The sequence below is a fragment of the Aspergillus eucalypticola genome, assembly GCF_003184535.1.
Source record: "Aspergillus eucalypticola CBS 122712 chromosome Unknown BO83scaffold_6, whole genome shotgun sequence".
NCBI classification, from domain to species: domain Eukaryota; kingdom Fungi; phylum Ascomycota; class Eurotiomycetes; order Eurotiales; family Aspergillaceae; genus Aspergillus; species Aspergillus eucalypticola.
The window spans coordinates 1,015,541-1,032,560 of record NW_020290280.1 but is presented as its reverse complement, the minus strand read 5'-3'; the positions used below and the strand labels follow the sequence as shown (position 1 = coordinate 1,032,560).

General features: G+C 49.8%; 5 protein-coding genes across 5 annotated transcripts; 3 read left to right on the top strand and 2 right to left on the bottom strand.

Annotated features, from left to right (window-relative positions):
• Positions 1-1,760: 1,760 nt before the first annotated feature.
• BO83DRAFT_386650 (uncharacterized protein) lies at positions 1,761-2,894 on the top strand (the record flags this gene model as incomplete). Its single annotated transcript, XM_025532677.1, has 5 exons — positions 1,761-1,805; positions 1,942-2,156; positions 2,215-2,493; positions 2,525-2,587; positions 2,810-2,894. The coding sequence occupies 5 exons, from the start codon at positions 1,761-1,763 to the stop codon at positions 2,892-2,894; spliced, it is 687 nt and encodes a 228-aa protein (XP_025390759.1).
• A 4,796-nt stretch (positions 2,895-7,690) lies between these two features.
• Positions 7,691-10,396, bottom strand: BO83DRAFT_333547 (beta-glucosidase). The gene is made up of 2 exons (XM_025528347.1): positions 10,121-10,396; positions 7,691-10,064 (listed from the first exon to the last, which is right to left on the bottom strand). Exons 1-2 carry the CDS (start codon positions 10,296-10,298, stop codon positions 7,783-7,785), a joined length of 2,460 nt encoding a protein of 819 aa, XP_025390758.1. The 5' UTR covers positions 10,299-10,396; the 3' UTR covers positions 7,691-7,782.
• Positions 10,397-12,864: 2,468 nt separating this feature from the next.
• On the top strand, positions 12,865-13,410 carry BO83DRAFT_217564 (uncharacterized protein). The gene is made up of 4 exons (XM_025526780.1): positions 12,865-12,912; positions 12,973-13,043; positions 13,107-13,193; positions 13,243-13,410. Exons 1-4 carry the CDS (start codon positions 12,898-12,900, stop codon positions 13,331-13,333), a joined length of 264 nt encoding a protein of 87 aa, XP_025390757.1. The 5' UTR covers positions 12,865-12,897; the 3' UTR covers positions 13,334-13,410.
• Positions 13,411-13,449: 39 nt separating this feature from the next.
• Positions 13,450-15,735, top strand: BO83DRAFT_217525 (C6 zinc finger domain protein). Its single transcript, XM_025526779.1, has one exon. The coding sequence runs from the start codon at positions 13,601-13,603 to the stop codon at positions 15,665-15,667; it is 2,067 nt and encodes a 688-aa protein (XP_025390756.1). The 5' UTR covers positions 13,450-13,600; the 3' UTR covers positions 15,668-15,735.
• A 67-nt stretch (positions 15,736-15,802) lies between these two features.
• Positions 15,803-16,892, bottom strand: BO83DRAFT_308062 (aldo-keto reductase; the record flags this gene model as incomplete). The annotated part of the gene is made up of 2 exons (XM_025527354.1): positions 15,803-16,662; positions 16,715-16,892. 2 exons carry the CDS (start codon positions 16,890-16,892, stop codon positions 15,803-15,805), a joined length of 1,038 nt encoding a protein of 345 aa, XP_025390755.1.
• Positions 16,893-17,020: the final 128 nt, after the last annotated feature.

The following is a 17,020-nucleotide window of genomic DNA, read 5'->3' as shown; positions in this document are numbered from 1 at the left end:
TCAATTACATCCCATCACCGTCCTTGCAGCTTTAGTCAGTAATTAAATACTTCTGTTGCTCTATATAAAGCCCGTCATCCTCCCTCTTTCTCTCCCCTTCTCTTCTTCCTAACCACTCATGGATCACAAATAAATACTCCTCAGTGCCCGAAGATACCCTCAGAACAATCTATTTCTCCATGAATTATCACTTATCATATATCTATCATCTGCAAACCTTAGCCAACACTTATTCTTTGAAACTACCTGCTTTCGCTGTTTGACACAGAAAAAGATCAGTTGCAATACCGACTTCAGTCGTCAACTGAGCCTCGTGATACCAAAGATATCTTGACACATCCCTCAGACGACCCTCAATCTTATTTTCCCTCCCTTATGGTGTCTAAGACTTCAAAATATGGGCAATATTCAGCGACCTTCGGGGATACCATGCACGGTATCCTTCAGACACGCATTATATAATTTTCATATGTGACAAGATCCGGGTCACGAGGCAACAAACAGCAGACACTTGAGCTCATGATACTTTCCGAAAATTAGAAGAGGAGTAAAGGCAAGTACGACTCTTCTTCGCTACCATCATGAGCTCTCATCTGTACTTTTACAGTGTCTAATTACTCCTAGACAGATATTATACGAATTAAGACACTCCTTGCGACGCACAACTAGTGAGACTGGTGTCCACAACAGACACAAGAGTCCTTTCATCTCATTCGGTCGATCGCCGTTATATACTGTCGCGGACACGTCGCTGGCGTCAGGGTTATACTATGATCTGAAAGCAAGAAGAACGCGTGCACTATCCTTCCAACGCTTTGAGAACGGTCGGCAATGCGGTACAGCTGCTGATCCATTACAAAGGTACCGAGCAGCTCGAGAAGAAAAATTGGTTTCATGTCGTCGAATGCGAGATTATATTGCCATGACTGGTACAATCATTATCCCTGTAACGGCCGACCATTATATAATCATCTGCCTCGACGAAATGGGATCTGCCGTTGGTCCGTCGGCGACGGCTCAAAAGAGACGGATCTCGCCGACAACACTTTACTCCTCATGCGTGTCTTGGGCGACTGGGTTTGGCTTCCCGTCTGCTCCGCTACAACAGATGCTAGTCCAGACAGGAACTTTCCGACAATACGATCTATCAGGGTAGCAGATTATGTCTCTCAGGGACCGTGCATAGCTATATACTGACTAGCAGCAGCGAGTCACCATGTTAGACGAAAAGGTCATTCGGTTGCTAAGTTCATTTGGTTATCGCCCTGCTGGGTCAAGACCTGATGAGTAAGACTTGTCCCAGTAAGTGCCTGTTTTCAAGCGTAACTCCGGCCTAAAGGAAATAGAGAAAGGGTCTTAGAATCTAATACTTTATTGCTGAGGTTGAGGTCCTCAACCAGGTCCCTCTAACCTTGTCATACTCTGGGAAATACCGTTGTACATGCAGCTTCTGCTGTTCAGACTTCGGACCATTTCACTGCTGCAACATATACTTTCTACTGACACGTCTAAAGATTTGGTGACTTCTATGTTGTGTTCCAGTTCAATGAGAAGAAGGGGGGATTCAACAAGAACTTCTATGGCCTCATTCCTTCGGCGCTTGGCGACATGTGAAACCAAGCTCCCAGATCGGTGTGACTCGAGATGAGTGGCGTCGTCTGTCAGTACACCAGGAAAAATCTGCCTGGCGGCTGCGATTTAAGCAACCTCTTTGCACTCTTTCGTCATCTTCCGAAGTGCAGGACAGAAGTCAGCTTTAAATGCAGTTATGGGTTGTGGCCATTGCTGGGTCAATGGTAGCTTGGGTAGGTCTTCCCTCCATTTCGGTATGGCTCCTAGCAAAGTTACAATAAAGATATGGCACGGCTTCTGAAAAGCAAAACCCTGGGGCTATTTGACTATAGGGAGACCAATCATAGTGTTAGCTACGGACTCTAACAGATGTTGATCCTCTTGTTTTCTGAACCGACAATATTCGGGTTCACACTCCCTGCTATTGATCGACAGCGAAGCTTGAACCGCGCATGTTCCTTCCATGACGCCGAGAGCGTCCCAGATACAGAACTGTTGATTTTAAAGCCCAAGATCGATGTCAAAACCCAGCAGCCAGGTAACTTTCAGCGGGTGAAAACAGCGACGGAAGTTGCTGGAGGAGAGTGAGAAGCTAGATGCGAAGAAGGAAGGAAACAATTATAACCTACTACATCGACTCAGTGCCTTGAGCGACTCAGAAGAAAACAGCAGAGCGTATTGTCACGCGTGCAATCCGACTGTGCTGAGAAACAAGTACCTTAACGTTCACAGTGTGGCCGGGATAGACTGCAAGACTGTCGAACGGCTCAATGATGTTACTCTCTTTGTTAGTAACATTGAGGCAAATAGAACTTTGGATGATCCGCCTTTGTTTCTGTTTCTGCTCGAAGTCCAAGTGCCCGAACCGTCTTTCGGGGCTACAGAACATACAAAATCGGGCTCACTGGCAACGGAGACCGGGTGATTCACTTTGTGAAAATCTTCACGATAGACCACAGGCCCGGGCCCAACCTGTTACTAATGGGCTACATGCAAATGGACCTAGCCACATTTGGTGAGTGTTTCTATGACAATCTGTTCTTCCATCTTCCAGATTTTTTAACATAGCATCCTACACAAATATCACAACTCCCTCCTATCACCCTCACGCATGGCCACCGATCCAGCCTAGGTGATAGAGAGGCAACAAGAATGTCTCTAATATTCGGGCCTTTACTTCCTCATTACACAAACAGCTCTCGCGAGGAAATTCATGAACACGTACACAAAGTTACAGTAACACTTTGCGGTTGACCCAAGCAGCGCGTCTTTTCCTGGTCATGCAGCAGATACAAGCCACTTCCGATGGATATCTAGCTTGAAGCAGCGATACTGTGTCTAAATCTCTCCAGAATACGCGTCAAAGCCTCCAGAACTGGCTCTGAAACGGAGATTGAGCCGGTGGTGCGCTTTTGCGGGCTTACGTGATAGGTCGGCAAGGGGGACAAAGATCAAATGCTTCTCACCGTCCATGTGCCAGTTTCGATATATTCGACCTGCATAATAAAGAGCCTATCTTCGTGACAGCGAGAAGTCGCTCTATATGGAATACCTCAGCGAATATGAACGAGTCACCTTCCCGATCCACTCTTTCCTACGGTTCTGACCTATCGTCATTCTCACGCGACTGCATCCCCCTAACCTTCTTTCTTATATTACATCGGTTATAAAAGTATGCCTGCTACCTGCTACTAGTTTGGCATTCCCGCCCTTCTCGATCGTGGCAACAATAATAGGTCGAATCAACGAGCAACGCAGGCGAACTTTTGGGGTGCTGTGGAGAACTAGACAACCTCGTCAGCTTTGATAGCTTGACTGTTCTCCTGGTTATTTCGAGGTCACAGGTAACATGCTCGTCGAGTCACAGGAGTCACATACATCGACTGACTCTTTTGAAGCCAAGCCATGGGACAATCTCCCCGACAGTCGACAACCGGATACAATGACCAGGCAAGCATCATTCTTACTCGCTTTACCTATAAGATAAATGAAGGAGTCAATCATGGCCTTAATATCTTTTCTTGTCATCAACTTTCACTAGAATTGGCGCACAAAATGCCTCGACATCTCGATTTGCGCAACATAAAAAAGCTGCTCTTGGTAGACAGCAAATCCAAACGTCAAGTTGAATCCGTCCTTGATTACCCCGTGCTCAGAGAGCATATTTACGACACATATTATATATTTCACCAAATGCGTGTCTCTTCCTACTACAGACTATTTCTGAGACCGAAATGTGTCATAAGCAAGCGATGCAGTCATCCATAACTATGCCACCGGATACTTACTAATATACCAGCACAGGATGCGGATCTGGAATTGCAATAAGAATACAACACATTTATCGGACGGCAGATCGACAATGAGTCTTATGAATTCAAACATTGAATATCGGCAAGGTCTCTCCCAAATTGAAGAAATAAAATCTAGTCTCATGCTCGTTCAACTGCATCCACCAGAGGAATGAATGAACAGCTAGGAGTCGCTGCTAAAGCTCAGCCTTCGTCTGTTCGGTCTGAACTTCCCCTCCGCTGAAGACAAAGTATATGCACCTCCACTTATTCTGAGGCCTTGTACAGAAACGATCATCATCGACAATCTTGGTTGCTTTGATGAAGAATCTTTCAGTCAGAGATCTGATCATCCCCTGACTGCTTCTGTCTATATCAATACCTCTTCAACAGATAAACACTCTAAGTGTGATAAGGCGTGCAGCTTATTTGTCAAAGCTTACAACCCGAAAATTGGCTAAAGCGGAGATCTAACAGCTAGGAAGGATGCTCAATTCCGAATTGTCGTTCTGTATAGTGAGGAAAAGCTGGTGTTGGGAGCTTCGAAGATATACGAGGACCTACTAGTCCTCGAGGAGTACGACTTGCAGTACGCACGCAAGCCCAACGAAGAACCATCGGACTAAGGGAGGTAAGAGGTGACACTCAAGCACTAAGACGATTCTCAAAAAACATAGATGCGAAGACATGGCACCCCGGCAGTGGCGGTTACCGAGTAAGGTTCGCTGCGCCAACGGCATGATGCGCATACAAAAAGAGCCTCGGAGACCATCTCTATGAGATGAAAATGCTCGAATCTTTCGACGATTACCCCGTGTATTTCCGTTAATGGTCCTGTGACAGATATCTACTCGCCTTCGTGGAGTCAATAAATGCGGAAGCTTCAAAAAATCCCATGGCGGTTGTTACTAAATCTCCTCCGCATGATTGAATAATCCTACACAACACCCATTTCGCAGGACGTGCCCCTAGCAGGGAGATTTTCGTCAAGAAGAAAAAAAGTTTCCGGTGGCTAGCTTGAATATTGTCTGTGCTAGTCGTCTAGGGACAATCTTCGATGATCTTCCTTAACCTGTCTTATGAGCAGGTATCTATTGCTATTGAACACCTTTGGATTACAGAGATAAGATATAGGGTATTATGATCTTTTCTCTTATACCACAGACAATTCTCGGCCCATTATTGGGTGTGATCGTGCATGACAAGCAGCAGTCAAATATACCGACGACGATGATTTACTGCGCATTATCAACGAATGGCGGTAATGCCTATCTTCACTTTCTCTGTCTCGATTCATCTGCCATGACCGCTCTGACATCCCTAGAACTGTGTTCCTGATTCGGCGGTACTGCCACATCGGGATAATGGTATGAGGGTTTATGACTTTCCCTATCAGAGAGCTGTATGGAAACCGCAGCCTAGTCTTGACAATGAGCAGTCGGACAATAACATTGCCTCAGAACATGTGAATTATTCAAGTCAGGTCCATGTGGAACGTGTTATTGATGCAAAGGGCTTTAAAACAGTTCAACTGCTTGAAGCAACATCATGTTGCTGCTGCCTGGGCTAACTTACTACTCGTCTCCTCTCTCGACTTGACCAGACGATATACCATCTTCATCCACACTTATGTCTTCTTCTTCGGGCATATACCGTCTTTCTCCATGTCTTGTAAACGACACATTCAGCAAAACCACATACAAGTTTCATCACCGAGCTATCAGAGAAGTACTGCTGGTATACGACAGGAATATCTTCAAGAGGGAATACTACGAACACACCGGTTCACACACTATCACATCGATTCTCCGAGGCAGTTTTACTTCGAAATCAGTGCAGAGCAAAGCTTTGTCTATGCAGGCAACCTACACCCTGGATTTGGGGATAGCACTCGCTATCTAGCTAACATGTTCACTATATATGGCTCTACAACCCATCTACAGCGAAGATGCCAGGTGGTGCCCCTAATTGAAGGGATAATGTTAACTTCCCTACGGTTGTCTATAGATGGCCCATGGCCTTGTGATTCACTGTGAGCTTAAACCGGGTTGATCGGCAGCTATAGATCCCCTGTCAAGGGTCCAGTGGGCGAGTACCTCTTTTCTGACTTGGTGGCTTGTAGAAGCCTCCCATATACATGCGATATGTCATGTCTGGCTACCAGTCAATAGAGCTGTCAGTTTGAAGCTTTGGCATTGTGCGTCAATCATCCTGTGATGGGCCCGGGGAAAACACTGAATGACAGAAGTTCAGCCATGATGATTGTCGAAAGTGACAATACCAGTTTCTAACAACCTCATTTCGAGCATAACTTCATATATGACCAAAATGAACGCGGAAGAGTGATTCCAGTTACAGCTGGGATAGCTGGAACTCCTTTAGGTTGTAGCCTAGGTAATGGTGAGTGACATACCGATGCGACATAATTTATATATCGGAAACCTCTAGGTTAGTGACCAAGAGTAACCTGTGAGAATAGAGTATAGCTAACAGAGCAGGAGAACGAATTGCCAAATACATGAGGCAAGCAACAGCCCATAAGGAGCAGCAGCTACATTATACCGCTGTTCTTGGACATTCTGCTATGGCGATGTTCCAGTCAAAGTATTGGGGTATATTATATTACGTCCTCTACAATCGCCACTCGAGCATAGCGTTCAATGGCTCGATCTCGATCAGCTGCTAAAACAGACAAAGCAAGCGATCACTATCATGGATGACTTCTTCCATAAATAAGCCCCTCCATATAAACTAGGACTGCGCACCCGATTTATGGGGTTTGTTGGTCCTCGGCATTGCCTTCCACAGAGATGATACTCAGCACCATGACTGAGAGGTATGGCTCTGCTTTTCGTCCACAGCAAATAAAGGCTGGTCATTACACGGAAATTCCCCTCATGAATCCTCCATGGCAACAGCGACTGGGCCATATGAATAATGGTTCGGAAAGCGTTCTACCAGGCCTCACGCTGAGGGGTGAAGATAACCGACCATTTGAAGCCGCGCATTATATTCGAAGCAATTCAGCCCACTCCGCAATCTGAAAGATATCTCCCTTTAGTCCAGGTCTCCACATGGTTCACTCTATCATTGAAGGGAAGGCTGACTCTCTTTGGACTGACTTCGTTCGTGGTCTGTGGTACATGATAATTAAAAGGATGAGTATGCATACTCTATGCTAAGTGGAGAGTTACAAAACTCAGGTACTCATATCATGGAAACAAGGGTGCGATCGCCGACCTCGAGTAGGTCTTTCGGGACAATCTACCTTGGTCGCTGAAAGCTGGAATCAGGATTAAAACATTCAAGACATCGAATGGACGTGCCAACTAGAGAATGGCATCGTCAGCCTTATGGTTTCTGAAGGGTAAGGGGTCGTGATCATAGGGCTGCTGAGTTGGCAGCGACTTAGGATGCTATATTGCAAGGCCCGATTTTGGAGGCCCATGAAGCACTAGCGAGGCGTGGGAGAAGAAAGAACCGAATGAACGATGTTTGAACCTGGGCCCAACTGAGAGTTGGCTTAGGTTGGCTTGTGGAATATTCCGGCGTGTGAGGAATGAGAGAAGAGGCAGACTACCGACAGGAAGGTGGAGGAAGATGCCAGAGATGTCGGTCGTTCCTAATAGTCCCGGCGCTAGGTTGGTTCTATTGGTGGCGTCCGACGCCGTTCATCAAGATATGTGAGCAGTATTTCTCCGGATCATGGGTCGAGTATATATCGCTCAGAGAAGAAAAGATCTACTGGAATCTTCCTCCAATGGTTTGGAGCGTCAAAAACCTACATATAACAAGAGCACCTATCTTTATTCACAAATGTCACAGACATAACTAGATTACCAACTATCTACAATCATAAAATACATATCATATGCCTCATGCTTGTTACATATCACATCGTAAAATACCTTCCTCCAATCTACTTCCTAAGCAAAGTAGCAGTCGTGTTGGCATGGAAGTCACGACTACTGAAACCAGCCTTGAAAGTAAACTCGCCAGCTGGGATGCGCCAATCCTGCGCCGTCACATCCCAGTAACTCAAATCTCTGCGCATCAGCTCGAAAGTCACCTTCTTGGTCTCGCCCGCCTCAAGCCAGACCTTCTCGAATCCACGCAGCTGGCTAGGCGGGGTACCCGCGGGCGCAGTATCAGGGAATCCGACGTACAGCTGTGGAATAGCGTAACCATCCACACTGCCAGTGTTGCTCACCTGCGCGGTGAGGGTGTACACGGAATCCCAGAGAGCGGGGTTACCACCAGGCTGAACAGCGCGCTGCTCCGGAAGGGCAGTCAAGTTCGAGGCCACAGGCTTAGCAGCGACCAGCTTGGTCAAATTGTAGGTAGTGTAACTGAGACCAAAGCCGAACTCATAACGGACGGGGATGTTGTGGGCATCGAAGTAGCGGTATCCGACTTCGAGCTCCTCGTCGAACCAGCTCTGCCAGTCGTAGGTACCGTTGGTAGCGACAGCGGTGGTGAGCGGAGCGTTGTAGTCCGATTCGTTGTAGGCGATCACATAGGGCAGCTTGGCAGAGGGGTTGGCGTCGCCGAAGAGGAGGTCGGCGATGGCGTTACCGGCTTCCTCACCGGGGTAGTGGGCGGCCAGGATGGCGGTGACGTTGGGGTGGTCGGCGAAGGGAAGGACATTGACACCAGCGGAGTGAGTGACCACGACGGTGTTGTTGCAGTACTTGGCGACGGCTTCGACGACGGCATTGCCGTTCCAGTCAAGGGTCAGGTAGGTGCGGTCGACATTCTCCTCGGACCAGGACTTGAGGAAGACAAGGCACACGTCGGGCTGCTCGGGGTTCCAGAGCTCGGGCATGGACTTCTCCGTGATGAGAGTGTTGTTGAGCCAGGTCTGCACCCGGCCGCCGTACTGGCGGGCACGCGTTGTGATGGCGTCCTGGGGAGTGGAGAGGTAGCTGAAGCGGCAGGTACCGGAGCCACCAGCGTTAGCGAGCACGCCGTATTCGAAGTCGGTCTGGGTGGAGGGGCCCTGGGTGTCGGAGCCGGCGTCGTTGCCGACGATGACGATGTTACGGGGCTTGCGCAGGGGGAGCGCGTTGCGCTCGTTCTTCAGCAGGACGGTGGATGCAGCGCCGTGTTCGCGGATCATGGCGCTGTTGTTGCCGCGAACGTCGCGGTTGGTGGGACCTGTGAACTTCCAGTCGTAGAGCCAGGTGTCAGGGGGTGAGTCGACGTTCAGGGGACCAACGGAGGCGTCGACGCTGGGGTAGTTCTTGTCTTGACCGAGCCAGAAGTAGGGCGTCATGATGCGCACGATCATGTCGTCGATCCGGTCGGTGGTGATGGTGCCGTTGTTGATGGCCTCGGTGAGGTTCTTGCCGAAGTAGGATCCCTCGGTCCACAGCTCGCCGTAGACGGTGAAGCCACCGGGCATGGTCATGTCCATGCCGCTCTCGGCGGAGGCGACACCACTGTGTGTGGCACCCCAGTCGGACATGACATAGCCTTGAAAGCCCAGCTCGGTCTTGAGGAGGTGGTTGAGGAGGTACGAGTTCTGGCACGAGTGGGAGCCGTTGACACGGTTGTAGGAGCACATAAAGCTGGCGACGCGGGCGCGGGCGGCGTTGGCGAAGGGCCACATGTAGATCTCGTGAAGGGTGCGGTCATCGAGATTGGAGGAGACGGAGTCCTGGATGTAGGTTGTGGCGTTGGCGTCTGGGGCATAGGTAGGGTTACGCTGCGTCTCTTGCTCGTTGGCAATAAAGTGTTTTGCGTTTGCTTGCACACCGGCGTCTTGGATACCGAGAATGGTCTCCTCCATGCAGACACCGGTCAGGTAGGGATCGGCCGCGAAGCCTTCCCAGGTACGTCCGTCATAAGGACTACGACCGAGGGGACCGCCGATGGGACCGAGGACGACGTGGGTGCCCTTGCCCTTGTGCTCTGTAGCCATGGCATAGCCACGGTCGTATAGCAGCTTACGATCCCAGCTGGCAGCGGCGGAAACACCGCTGACGAAAACGCTGGAATAGTCACCCTGCTGGATACACTGGGGACCATTCTGCAGACAAAGACCAGTGAAGTTGAGGCGAGGGATGGGGAGAATGTTTCCCACGCAGGGACCCGGCTGACCGGTGGCCATCCAGGCTTTCTCCTCGACTGTGAGCTGCGATACCCAGTTCTTGGCTTGAACCAGGGCCTTTTCCCAGCCACCCTTGCCCTTAGTTTCGGCTATGACGAGGTCAGCGGTACGCTCATGGCTCCTCATGAGGACATGGTGGACTTACGAGAAGGGAATACCGGTGGGGAGCTGCCATAGGGAGTAAGGATAGAGGTATTGAGAGGCTGGACGTAGCTGTTTGGCTCGCCTACATGGTTGATAGGTTCCTGGCAAGTGCTGGCACCCACGGATGGAGCCAGCAGCAGGCCAGACAAAAGCAGGGCATGGTCGGCTGGGACCTTCATGGCGTTGTATGAGCCGGGCTTGTCAAGTTGCTGGCTGTGAGCACCTATCCTTCATCTTCTACCGCCGACAATTGCACCCTTATATACCTAGATACATACACACCCTGGCTGGTCGCGGTGCATTCCCGGGTTTTGCTGGAGTGGAGAATGCGGAGGCCCGCAATACCGGGTTGGATGAGGGCTAGAAAGCCGGGGTCGGCCTCGTGCCGAGCTGGGACTCCACAACCGAGAAGCAATGCCAATCGCGAGGGTTTTGACGGCCCGTTTCTGCCCAGTCGGGGGATAATGACTTCGTTTGCTTTACTCCATCGGTCACCTTTGGCGTCAGCCGAAGTTTTGCCGATGGAGGGAAAGAAAATGACGCTCAGGCAGTTAATGGTGCCACTCGTGGTGATGAGGATCCTCTCATTCTCTTCCTCGTGGGATCTAGTAGCCCCAGTTGTCGGAGGAACCCCGTGGGTAATGACGTAGGGTGAATGCATTCTGTACGAGTCGGGTAGCCTGGCATGACTCTCCAATACAGTGATGTCTCTCGATCTCACCGGCTTGTCTTTGGATGCCAATGCGGTCCGACCCCGCTAGGGCTTGGCAGGCACCCCCACGATGAGCCCGGCAAATACCCGTCTGCTGTTCCGAAGAATCCGAAAGGGATGATGGTAGGAAGGTTCCCGTGAGAATGGAAGAATCTACGTGAGGAATGCAAAGGAGGTAGATGAGCAGTATGTAGTAAAACTGTCTAACGAGCCGCACAACTGGTGCTGTCAACCCCAGATTTTGCATCCCCAAAGTCACGTGGGAATATGCATGATGCACGAGATTTTAATTTGGGGGAAACGTTGGGGGTGAAGATGAGGGGAAGGAAAACCCTGCCCCAAGTCACCAACAGACTATGCGTCATCATTCTACAGTATTAGTAATTCTCTACTAAAGCCTACAGCCGGATGTTAGTGCGTAATTAGTGAGCGAGAATGCAAGGAAGAGGAGTCGGAATGCAGTCCGGAGTTGGGCTTGATGCCCGATCAGGAAGGCAGAATGGCAAAGGCCCGAGGTTTCCCCGGTCACTCTTCGGCCTGCCTTCACAGAATATTAAGCAGGAACAGCCCTGTGGTCAGACATGCTGAGAGTCGGGAATCCTGGGAGAACTTACCAAGTAGGTATGCCGAATGCTTGTGCTTGGACTTTCACTATGGGGCCGACGGAGGGGAAGAGGCTTGGCGATTGGATCTCCGGCATCTTAATATGGGCTTGATAATCATTAACCTACAAGATTCTCTAGTCAAGATGGCCATCCTATTAGCTTCCTCACGCATCCACCTCCTACCTTTCACTTCCCAGTAAAGGCGTGATCAATGGAGTCGAATGGAGGATTCTGTGGGGGCGGCGCTAACTAATGGATGGGAAGTTGAAGAACAAACAATATTCGGACAGGCAAAGATCCGCTGTTCTGTGGCCTCGTCGGAATAGAACGACTGAGCAACCGGTTGTAAGAGAATATCCAATTCCGGCGCATGCATGAGAAACATTTCTTCGTTCGGATCACCAGCGAGAGCCGGGCCGGATACGATTACAATGCGCCCGCCGTGGCTGAGGACAAAGTCAGTGGATCCATCTGTAAGCTGTCTTGGGTCGGGGAGCCAGGACCACATCTTGGATCATCTAGCTTCCATCTTCGATTCTTTTTACTGGCGTGCTGTATTTGTTTTCTTGAGAGTTTGCATAGCATATTTGACCCATGGTCAGTAGCGCAGTGATGCGTCGATATTTGGATTTAAGGTTGCCATTATTAAACACGCCTGCCGCAAACAGCAGCGATCTATTCACAACACGCATGGTTTCCATCTACAATCATGCTTTGCTTTTCTTCATTGTGTGCCCTGACCTTCGGGTATGGAAACTGGAGCTGCCGACCGTAGGATGGCGATGAAAAGCCATTCAGGCAATCCGCTCTTCAAATGTGGATATGAACGGACCACTGCTGGAAGCCGATACAAGAACGGATTTTCCGGCTACCCTATGCCACAGCTTTCTATCTCACCGTAGCTGATGCAGCGTCAGCTTTTCGTCCCGAACAGTCTTGTGATCTTTTACTAGAGTAATGTATCTGTAGAGCAACTCATGCAGGAGGCATCATATTTGGAATTAACTTCCTCACTATACCACTAAAGGGGAGGATACATGTCAAGAACAAAGTAGTCTCTAAATGGGCCTCCACAGCTAAATGCATCGAAAGTCGACGGAGAGATAAGAGAGGCACTGCCTGTCATTTCCGCGATCTTCCATTCAATTGGCATTGTCACAACTTACCGGGCGACTCCCACCCATGGGTCGTCAAACTCTACCACCGCCATCCTGGTTATGGACACACCCAGCAGAGTTCATGAGGTATCAATGACCTCACGTCTGCACGCAAAGAGCCAGTCGATACCCAACCGAAGCGATTATGAAGGAAGCCAGGTAATACCGGACCCAGTCTAGGACGCGTTCTCGACGTCGAAGGCCAAAAGCAATGAATTATAAGAGCAAAGAGCTATCCAGACAGTCGAAAACCCCAAATCTTAACATATCTTTTTGATCAATTATTAGTATCTCTTGCTCCAAGATGACTAAAGGTCTGGTGAGTAGGATTATCTTTGCTGTGGCACGGATTCATGCTAACAAGAATGGGGCACTGGAGACTTTCGATATCCGCTACGACAACGAGCTTGCCCATCAATACTACGGAGAAGGGGACCAGCTCACTCAAAGGTAAGATGAATATTTCAGTGGTCCAATTCGCCGGCCAAAGAAGAGCTAACTATGGCCCTATAGGCTCCAAGACGTCTATAAGGACAAAAACCTGGAGTTCCCCCATTATTTCGATTCCACGCTGACCACCCCACCGATTCACTTTATGACGTGCGTCACATGACGCTTTTTCTTGCTAAAGTATAGCTAATGGTAGCAGGGTCGAGGCGCCTGACGATGTAGATGTGGACGGACTGAGGAATGTGCATGTCCCTCCAGGCTTGAATGTCGAGATTCTCGACTTCGATTGAAATTTCTAGTAAATAGTTGGGAGGACAAAGAAAATGGAAGCACGGCAGTGTACGTAGCATTCAAAGAATCAAATCTGTACAGATAGGGGACAGAGAACTCCAGTAGATATTTTGGGTGTCAGCTTCACTCTGGCTTTTCAGCTTAGCGCCGGTGATCGGGCCGAGCGAATGGCAACAATTTCCCCCGCCATTTCTGACCGACGCTTCAAGTTCCTCCCCATTTATTGCATCAACCCATCCCAGGAGACCTTTTCCTCACTCCCTTAGATGCCTACCGCCTCATCGCCGGCATTGGGACCCTCGCCCCCGGTATCCAAGCGACGTAAACCCCGCAAGGGCACCTTCTCGTGCTGGGAGTGCAAACATCGAAAGCGACGCTGCGAGTTCGAGCCCCTTAAGGGCTCCACTTGTCTTTATTGCCAGTCGCGAGGCATTCCCTGCATCAGCCAGGAACATGCCGATCCACGAAGCCGCAGTAGCCACGGCCAACTATCGGAGCGGATTTGCCACGTTGAATCCCTGGTCAACCAGTTGATTCGGCAGCGTGACAGCTGTCAGCCTCAGGTCCAGCCACCGGCTCAGGGTCGCGACCGAAGGAGTTCTCCCCGGCCGAAAGAAGCCTTGATACCATCGCCCGTTCACCAGCTGTGCAGATCCCTCGCGGCTTTACTGCCTCATCCGAATACGGCGGCGCTCATTTTGACCAAGGGTCGATTCTTCAGTCTTCCTTTCCAGACTTGCCGGTCCCCAGTCCGAGATCAATCGGCTGTCTTCTCTGGTCTAGAACAGTCTGAAGATGTTTCCCGGCTACCATTGTCTACGTCCCATCCGATCCAGTATGCTCAGAAACTCATAGAGCTCGCCCTCGGCTTACAGCAGCTGGATCTCACGTCATTTCCACGCCCACAACTGCAGCTGCAGCTGCAGCTAAATCATTCCACTGACCACTCTTCCCGACGTTATCTCGATCTAGCAGCTCGCCACGTAACGTCGCAAGACACACTCGTAGATTCCCTGGATGGTCTTGATGCTCTGTTACTGGAAGCCCGTTATTACATCAATACCGGGGAGCTGCATTCAGCTTGGCTGATCTTTCGCCGTGCTCTGAGCATTGCCCAACTGATTGGACTTCCTAGGAAAAGTGACGAAGCAGAGAGCCGCGCGGAATCGCTCTGGATTCAGCTCATATATAATGATAGATTTCTGTCGCTAATGCTAGGTCTTTCATGTGAGGTGAAAAACATTGAGCTCCTGGATAGGGAGACGTTGAATAAATACTCACCTCTTAGAAAGTTATATCGCATCCATGCTGTCATCGCAGGTCGCATAATCGTCCGGAATGTGCATATGCAGCATTGCGATCGGCTATCTCAGAGCACATACGATCATTACACAGTGACATGCAGCATAGATGATGAACTAAGAAAGGAAACCCGATCAGTGCCTATAGATTGCTGGAAAGTCCCCACACTAGAAAGTACGTTGTCGGATACCGACAAGATGGACAGAGTCTCTATGCTCATCACCCAAATGCACCAATATTACCTCGTGATTCTCCTTCACCAACCGTACTTGCTCCTGCAACTCAGGAACCATACAGAATTCAACCTTTCAGCATTTACATGTATTCTACCAGAATATTCATACAGCATACAAGTGGTCGTCCCTGCAAGCCGTGAAGTACTGAGTCGCTGTCTCGAATTCCGGAATATACGACCCATCCTTTCCTATCGTGGGCTTGAGCATAAAGCTTTCATCTCCGCAGTGACACTGCTCTTATCCCATATCTTGGGACACCGATCGGGATCTAAGAACGTCTTGGAACATCAACGCCCTCAAGACCTGGCCATGATACAACAGGCTATTGACACCTTAGCCGAAGTCTGCACATTGGATGGCCCAAATAGAGATTCTGCAATCAAGACAAGAAGTCGGTTAAGCAGACTCCTAAATATTGAGGCGGAGGCAGCCGATGGCATCAATTACATTGCATGCATCGAACGGGACAATGTTGGCCCGGATGATGCTCTATGTCATACCCCCCATCAAGGCCTGAGGTTTCCCATTCCATACTTTGGAGTCATCTGCATACTTCCCGAGCCAGTCCCAGATCTGCAATTAGATGGCCTACTTTCGAGATCTGCACAGGCAACAGGACCAGACACTGCGCAACTTGGGCCATGCCTTGACTCACAAGGACTTCCTTCGACCGTTACAGAATGGGACGTTGGTCGTGGCCTACATCCCCACCTTTCTTTCTTGTCCGATAAACAATTAGAGCTGCAATCGCTTTTTGACTGGACAGGTGACCCGAACACCCTCTACGATGGCTAAGCCACTTAGCTACGTTTGACATTCATCATGAACATGAGGTGGATATCGAACAACTGTATATACACTGTCTCCTAGCACAGCATGACAAGCTATCTATCCAGTATCTTCCACCAATACACAGCAAGAAACACCCTTTCACAGTGGTGGGGTATCGGCAAAGTCAAAGCCAGTCAAGGCCTGAAAGCGCACACCCACAACACTTTGTGCGATCCGCCGGATTGTCTGTTCTTCTTCCTCCGACAACTGGAAAGACACACTGGCCAAGTTCTCCTCCAATCGATGAATTTTGCTTGTTCCCGGAATTGCAAAGATGTCGTCACCCTGGGTGAACAGCCACGCCAGCGCCAGTTGTGCCGTGGTCATACCCTTTCCTTGCGCGATCTCAGCCAGCTGGTCCACCACAGCAACATTCTTCTCGATATTCCCCTTCCTGAGCCAGGGAAGCACACCTCGTACATCTCCGGGCTTACTGACGTCCTCCCGCGACCGAATTGTTCCGCTAAGGAATCCGTTGCCGAGCGGGCTATACGCCACGATAGCCACACCGAGCTCGCGCGCAGTAAGCAATAATTGCACCTTCCGGGACTCGATATCAGTGCAGAAGACGCTATACTCTACCTGTACACACGAGATGGGATGCACAGCATGGGCTCGACGGAGCGAGTCGGCACTGCACTCGCTCAAGCCAATATATTTGATCTTCCCCTCTTGCTTGAGCGCAACCATGGCTTCGATGGTCTTCTCAATAGGGGTGAGTTTGTCTAGGCGATGGACGTAGTACAGGTCCACATATGGCAATCCGAGGCGCTTCAATGACTTCTCAATCGCAGTCCGACAGTACTCGGGACTGGAATCCATCCAATTCTTCATGCCGTCTTTAGCATTCGGATTGGTGCAGATGCCGAACTTGGTGGCTAGAAAAACATCCTTCCGTTTATCAGGGTTCTGAGCGAACCATTTGCCTAGAACGGTTTCGGAATCGTCATATTTATCCGCTATGGCTGTCAGAGTCTGCGTGCTTTATAGAATCTTTGAATGGGTACATACCGGTATCCCAGAATGTCTCACCCCTTTGGTATGCCTCGTCCAGGAACCTCAGATGCTCAGCTTCTGGGAGAGGTTGACCATAAGTACCACTAGCACCCATGAGTCCAAGGCCGATTCGCGGAATGAGCGGGCCGTTTTTGCCCAGAGAGCGAGCAGGGAGTTGGTTGAAACCAGTCATTGCGCAGTAATGAGGATAACTAGCAGACTCTTATCTATTGGAGATGTCAGGCCTAACAACATGTCAATTCAGCGCTTTTATGCCTTTACAATGCCGGACTTTGCGGCGGAACTGACTGCCTCTCACCG

Coding starts and splice junctions, on each gene's coding strand:
- BO83DRAFT_217564 (XM_025526780.1), top strand. Junction 13,044..13,106: donor GGGGACCAGCTCACTCAAAG/GTAAGATGAATA, acceptor ATGGCCCTATAG/GCTCCAAGACGTCTATAAGG. Junction 13,194..13,242: donor CCACCGATTCACTTTATGAC/GTGCGTCACATG, acceptor TAATGGTAGCAG/GGTCGAGGCGCCTGACGATG.
- BO83DRAFT_333547 (XM_025528347.1), bottom strand. CDS start 10,298: ATGAAGGTCCCAGCCGACCATGCCCTGCTTTTGTCTGGCCTGCTGCTG. Junction 10,065..10,120: donor CCCACCGGTATTCCCTTCTC/GTAAGTCCACCA, acceptor ACCTCGTCATAG/CCGAAACTAAGGGCAAGGGT.
- BO83DRAFT_217525 (XM_025526779.1), top strand. CDS start 13,601: ATGCCTACCGCCTCATCGCCGGCATTGGGACCCTCGCCCCCGGTATCC.